The following is a 7,160-nucleotide window of genomic DNA, read 5'->3' as shown; positions in this document are numbered from 1 at the left end:
GGACCACCAAATCGCTTGTTACGGAACTTCTACTTCACGGGACCACCAGAAAAACTTTTTACGGAAAAGGATAACAATAGCAAGAAGACGGGGATGAAGGTGAAAGCACAATAAATTTAAAGGAAACAACCAGGGGCAAAATCATCATTACATATACATTAAATATTATTTTATTTTTAGTTATTATTATAAAATGAAATTTATTTTACTTCACGTTGTTATAAAATTATAATTATTTTTTTATTATATATTAAGTTTTGTAATACAAATTATAATTATTTTTTTATAAAATATACGAATTAATAAATTTCTATGATTTAAATTATACTAAATTGTCACACAAATTATTATTTACATTTACATGCGCGTAAAAAAGAAATTACAAATATTACTCATAATTATGTTCACTAATAATAATTTATGTAAAATAATATTATTTATTTTATAACTTAATTTATTTATTAAAATCAAATAATTAGGAAAATACAACATTTTAAAAAAACAAAAAAAAAAAACTTCCGGAGCAACCTTCTTCCGGAAGAAGAAGGAAGTATTCCGGAAGATCCTTTTTCCGGAAACTTCCGAAAGACACTTCTTCCGAAAGTTCACCTTCTTCTTCCAGAAGAAGTGTCTTCTGGAAGTTTTCCGGAAAAATAGTCTTCCGAAAGTTTTTCGAAAGAAAGGTCTTTCGGAAATAGCCTTCTCAGAAGGACATAATTGCCCATTCACTGTTTGCTGGGTGCCCCAGCAATTTTGCTGGGTGCACGTAGCAACTCCCTTGTCCTTTCTGTTCTTGTTGGGTTGCTAATGCTATCGCTGTTCGGCTCGTTGCAGCACTCAAACTCCTTCATTGCAGCTACACTCAACACCGTGTTTAGATGGAAGCCTAAGTTTTGCGGCAACTTTGGAAAATACTTCAAAAGTGCGTTCAAGTCTCACAAAACGGTGCATTGGAACACGTGTCAATGGATTAAAACGGTAAAACGAACACACCCTTGTTACTTGGACGTGGAAATTCACGTTCGCGCTCCTTTTTATCTTGGCATTGCGTTTGTGTGTGTGTGCAATATCACACAACCCAACCTTATTCGTTCTTCTGTTGTTCTGAGGCGAGCCATGACGGACGGTCATCTCTTCAACAACATCACCCTCGGTGGCCGTGGAGGCACCGTAAGCTCTCTCTCTCTCTCTTCTAAACCCTAATTTTTAGTTTGCCACATTCAACCATGCCTTTTGATTTCATTTTACATGTACCACTGAGAGTTTTGCTAGCGAACGAATCTTAGGGTTTTGCTCTTCGTATTTTCTTCTCATTTGATTTAATCCCTAATTATTATCATTATTATCGTAGAAGAGTACCTATTTATGTATTTTATAAATGTGTTGAAATTTTACTTGGCTGTTTTAGTTAGTACTGACTAGTGCGGGATATTTGTGCATTAGTGGTTCTTGTTTCGTTCTTAAAACCCTAAGGGAGTGCTTTGTTTATTAGATGAAATTTGGGTCGCGGTAGAAAACAAGGTTTTAAATTGTGGTCATGGTTGGGGTTTTGTTGGGGTAAATACTGTCACAGAGACCCCGAAAACCTTGATGATGCGGTGGCAGACAGTTTCTTAAAACCTTAGTAGAAAATAGACAGTTGAATAAGTTGTTTTCTTTGGGATCATATTTCTAGTTGTACAAAGCAAGTGCAAAGTATTTTTGTTCCAATTTTTCTACCTTCTGTACCAGTAAGTGATATTTCATTTGGTGTTATGTACCATTTATTTAATATTCTGTAGGAACAAGCGGGATATGCATAGCCCCTACTCAGAGTTGCATTGCTTGTTGTTCCATCTCAACTGTCGAGTTTTTATCAGCTTCATTGCTTTTTGATAAAAATATAATGATAATTAGAGAGTCAAAAAATTGATTTTTTTCTAGTGATTTGTGCATAGGAGACTGGAATTAGCAGTTGAATTAAGATGTGTGACACTTCTTTTCATGTAATTGAGATTGCAGAATCCAGGGCAGATAAAAATATATCCTGGAGGAATTGTATGGAAGAGACAGGGTGGTGGTAAATTAATTGAAGTTGATAAATCTGACATAATGGGGGTGACATGGATGAAGGTACCAAGGAGTAACCAACTTGGTGTTCAAATCAAAGATGGGTTGTACTACAAGTTCACGGGATTTCGTGACCAGGTTACTTTCTCTGCCACTCCCGAATGTGTATTTTCATACATTTGATGTGGTAAAAGGAATTCAAACTTTTGTTCCTTTTATTAACTGTGACAAATCTAAATATTGAGGACTTGGACTTGTACTGCTAGCAAATGCTGGATGTTAATTTCTAATATTGTTATTTTATTCATATTTTTGCAGGATGTTGTAACTTTGACCAATTTTTTCCAAAACACCTGTGGAATATCAGTAGAAGAGAAGCAACTTTCTGTTAGCGGACGTAATTGGGGAGAAGTTGATCTAAATGGTTGGTGAAATTACTTGAACTGACTTATGTGTTGTTATTGATATTCTCCACATGGCATGTCACATGTATCTTAAACATCTCTCTGTCATCCTTACGTGCTAGTTTTTGTAAATTTGATTTTTGAGGAAAAATGTTAGTTTGGCAATATGTTCTGTTTGATATAGCAGCACTCATGAGGAAAGGGCCGGCAATATTTTTAGCAAAGGGTGGAGCTCTCCTATTTTCAAAGAAATTCAGTTGATATCACCCAGTTTGTTCTTGGAGAGCATTGGTTTTTCTTGATAGTGCATGATGATTTTCATATATGAAGAAAGGCTGCGATCTTATGTGCTGCTACTTTTTCCCTCCCCAATTTGCAGTTGCTTCTTTTCTTTTGTCATACTCTTAAGTGTTGAATGCATTTAGGCATCACTACCTCCACTTTGGTAATCACATGAAGTGCAATTTTAAGCTAAAAACACTTGTTAAGATAGGAAAGTGGTCTTTATTTGTGTATGTGTTTTTTGGGGGTGGGGGTGGTGGACTTCTCAAAGAGGAACTTTATGTCATTCTTGTTTTTCTTTGGTGAAGCTTGTTTGATAAAATTTGACTTGACTGCTTTTATAAGTAGTTATACTAGTAGATTAGTGGGTGTTCTTATTTTCTATTTCCATTTCAGGAAATATGCTGGCTTTCATGGTTGGTTCAAAGCAAGCTTTTGAAGTATCTTTAGCAGATGTCTCTCAAACACAGCTTCAAGGGAAGAATGATGTGATCTTGGAGTTTCATGTGGATGACACAACTGGAGCTAATGAGGTATATCTATATTTTTATGCACTTATATAGTCTTATATGTTTTAGTAAATTCATGCCAAACTGGCAGCTTTTTGCTAGAAAATTGTTCTCATTCAAGTTTGGGCTTGTGCAATACTGAAGACTCTAGTTATTTGGTTTAATTTTTTATGGCCTAATATTGTTTTATGTTATGATCTCAGAAAGATTCACTGATGGAGATAAGTTTCCACATACCAAATTCCAACACCCAGTTTGTTGGTGATGAAAATCGTCCCCCTGCTCAGGTGAGTTTGTTTCAGACTATAAAAAAGATCTCATGTTATAATAACTTCTAGGTTAACTGACATTTAATTTTTTCTGCATCAGGTTTTCCGTGACAAAATTATGTCTATGGCTGATGTTGGTGCTGGAGGTGAAGATGCCATTGTTACATTTGAGGGTATTGCTATCCTTACGCCAAGGTAGTGTCTTTAAATGCATAGACATGTATCATTCAAGTATTTTTAGCTTCTTATTGTAGTTTTTTTTGTATTTCTTGTATTTGTGTCCTTCCAATAAATATATCAAGTATCAATATTTGTTAATTAAAATTTGCACTTTTTTGTAGAGGACGATACAGTGTTGAGTTACACATGTCATTCTTGCGGCTTCAAGGACAGGCTAATGATTTCAAAATCCAATATAGCAGTGTGGTTCGCCTATTTTTACTTCCTAAGGTTCATTTCCTGATCCTGTACTTTCATTTAAGTTGACTGATATTTGTTTTCATATTAAGTGATTAAGTGACGAGTAAAATTTCAATGCGATTAGCCAGCCATGTCTTTAAATTGATGCTTTTCTTTGGACTTGTTAAGTGTACTGACAATTTTACTATGTTTCTGTAGTCTAATCAACCACATACCTTTGTCATTATTAGTCTTGATCCCCCTATTCGAAAGGGACAAACTTTGTACCCTCATATTGTGATGCAGGTAAGTGCTCAATAGTTCATGATTTGCCAATTTATGTGATGTGTATTTTACTTGTTTCTGAACCTAACATTGTTTTGCTCATTTCTGTATAGTTTGAAACTGATTATGTTGTTGAAAGTGAATTGGCAATAAATGAAGATCTTTATAACACAAAGTTCAAGGACAAGTTGGAGCTGTCTTATAAGGTATTTTGCTTAAACTGTTAATAATTGATCCATGTCATTATATAACCCGAGATACTGCCTTTCAAGGACTGTTTGGGGAAAATAGAAAAGAACATCTTGCCCATTTTAGATGATTGAGTGATGCATGAATTTGTTAACTGTTGGTCATGCATATCACATGATGCAATATCTGATGTGTTTCATTTTCAATTCAATAATCAGGGTCTTATTCATGAAGTGTTCACCACAATATTACGTGGTTTGTCTGGTGCCAAAGTGACCAAGCCCGGAAAATTTAGGAGTTGTCAAGATGGTTATGCAGTGAAATCATCTTTGAAAGCTGAAGATGGAATTCTGTATCCCCTTGAGAAGAGCTTCTTCTTTCTACCTAAACCTCCCACTCTTATTCTTCATGAAGAGGTAAAATCTGATTGTTCTTACAGACAACCAAATGTCAATTACTGGTTGATATAGCATATGATATTTACATGATGGAGGTTTTAATTTTTTTTCCCTTTCCTATTAGATTGACTATGTGGAATTTGAGCGGCATGCTGCTGGTGGCTCCAATATGCATTATTTTGACCTTCTTATCAGACTAAAATCTGAACAAGAGCATCTCTTCCGTAATATTCAGAGAAATGAGTACCACAATTTGTATGAATTTATCAGGTAAATGTTAGCCCATTGCCAAATTCTACATACAACTAATTGTTATATAAACAATTTGTTTATGGTCTGCACATCCAGTTCAAAGGGCTTGAAAATTATGAACTTAGGAGATGCCCAACCTACTGTTGGTATAAAGAAGGTTCTTGAGAATGATGATGATGATGCTGTTGATCCACATCTTGAGCGCATAAAAAATGAAGCTGGTGAAGATGAAAGTGATGAGGAGGTGATCAAACAGATATTTTATATAACTTTCACCCTTATCTTTAGCTCATAAGTAGCATTTAGTAAAATTGCATTCTTTGTTTTAAAAATCAAGTAGACAACATTTATTTATGTTGACCAACAAAACCTGAAAATAGTCGGGCATGAAAAATTTAAGTGAACTCAAAGCTTACATTTCAGTTTTTGCAATTATTGGAATAAGTATGTGGTTGACCTTCTGCTATTTTAAGTGTCTAATCCATTTTTGTTTTTTGTGTTTTCTGTTTTGCTTGCTATTTTGTTTGTGGGCATTTGTTCTGTGCTTCTGTAAGGCTGGACTTGACAAAAGTTGATCCACTTTGGTCTTGGGGGGGGGGGGGGGGGTCAGTGTTGCAGGATTTTCCTATTCTTGTTTGTTTCTATATACATTAAATGGTGGTAAATGTATGTAGGATTCTGATTTTGTTGCTGACAAGGATGATGAAGGTTCTCCTACTGATGATTCTGGGGCAGACGATTCTGATGCCACTGATAGTGGTGATGAGAAAGAGGCAAGTTATTTTCATTTATATTTGTAATCTGTGATACTCTCTACTCTTTATATCTTTGGTGTGTCTGACACCTTAATGGTGACCAATTTTCAGAAGCCTGCCAAAAAGGAATCAAAGAAGGATCTGCCTTCTAAGGCATCTACTTCTAAAAAGAAATCAAAAGATGATGAAGATGGAAAGAAGAAAAAACAGAAGAAGAAAAAGGACCCAAATGCACCCAAAAGGGCAATGTCCGGTTTCATGTTCTTTTCTAAATTGGAAAGAGAGGTGCGTTCTATTCTATGTCATATTGGTTGTATGGTTTTGGATTTGGGTGTGTAAGCTGTGGGTACTGTTCCAATGTGTCTGGACACTGGACTCATTGTAGCCAAAAATGACCTTTAGCAACATTTTTAATAGCTATTTTGATTGTAAGATATTAAAAAATCTACCTGAAGTCAAGTAGGGGTTTATGTAAGTTAAGTTCTATTTACTTTATTTCCTGATTTTTTTGACAGAATCTAAAGAAAACTAATCCTGGAATTTCATTTACGGATGTGGGAAGAGTACTTGGAGAGAAATGGAAAAAGTTGTCTGGTATGGCTGGTTGCCAATTGTTTCATTTCATGCAGTTCCACCTTATAATCTGAGTTTATGTTTAGGGACTAAATCACTAAATGTACTTTGTTTTACCTATTGAATGCACAGCGGAAGAGAAGGAACCATACGAGGCCAAGGCGCGTGAAGATAAAAAACGTTACATGGATGAGATTAGTGGCTACAAGAATCCACAACCCATGAATATTGATTCAGGAAATGAATCTGACAGTGCCTAAGGCTGTGAAAAAAAATCTTGCAGTTTTATAAATACTTATGCAGCAAGCTAATGTAAGCCATGAGCCGTATATTTCTTACTGGTGATGGCATCTACTCATATGCTTCGTAAATTGACACAAGTTTATGGCCAACTGATGTAGGATTTGTAACAATTTTTTGCTTCAACTGTTGCACGAATATGATTTAAAATATTGGATCAAGCCTACTTTTTTTTATTGTTTTTTGTTCCAGATTTGCAGATTGGTACTTGATCTGGGACATGCATCCTTTTAAATGTGATAGTAGCTAAAACTAAATGTTTTTTTACGTTTGGAAAATCAGTTTTGTAAATGTTCATTCTCAGAACTGCCCACTTAGAACTCGTTATCTAATATACTTCTATAATTGATTGAAATTTATTGAAAATTATGTTGGTTTAATTTATTTTAATACATTGCACTTCTAATTTGTAGTTTTTGGCAAAGTGTTGGAATGAGTTATAGAAAGTGTTATTAGGAAGAAATATTCTCCAGTGAAAAGAAAAACTGAAATGTTA

General features: G+C 34.8%; 1 protein-coding gene across 1 annotated transcript; it reads left to right on the top strand.

The window, feature by feature from the left end:
• Positions 1-827: 827 nt before the first annotated feature.
• Positions 828-6,814, top strand: LOC100805034 (FACT complex subunit SSRP1). The gene is made up of 16 exons (XM_041014478.1): positions 828-1,170; positions 2,002-2,187; positions 2,368-2,473; positions 3,132-3,268; positions 3,448-3,531; positions 3,614-3,708; positions 3,855-3,963; positions 4,132-4,218; positions 4,311-4,403; positions 4,605-4,802; positions 4,909-5,054; positions 5,133-5,280; positions 5,711-5,809; positions 5,903-6,076; positions 6,307-6,385; positions 6,497-6,814. The coding sequence occupies exons 1-16, from the start codon at positions 1,117-1,119 to the stop codon at positions 6,622-6,624; spliced, it is 1,923 nt and encodes a 640-aa protein (XP_040870412.1). The 5' UTR covers positions 828-1,116; the 3' UTR covers positions 6,625-6,814.
• The last annotated feature ends 346 nt before the right edge of the window (positions 6,815-7,160 follow it).

Source organism: Glycine max, chromosome 3 (assembly GCF_000004515.6).
Source record: "Glycine max cultivar Williams 82 chromosome 3, Glycine_max_v4.0, whole genome shotgun sequence".
Lineage (NCBI taxonomy): Eukaryota > Viridiplantae > Streptophyta > Magnoliopsida > Fabales > Fabaceae > Glycine > Glycine max.
The sequence above is the reverse complement of the archived record's forward strand: the minus strand, read 5'-3'. Positions and strand labels throughout refer to the sequence as shown.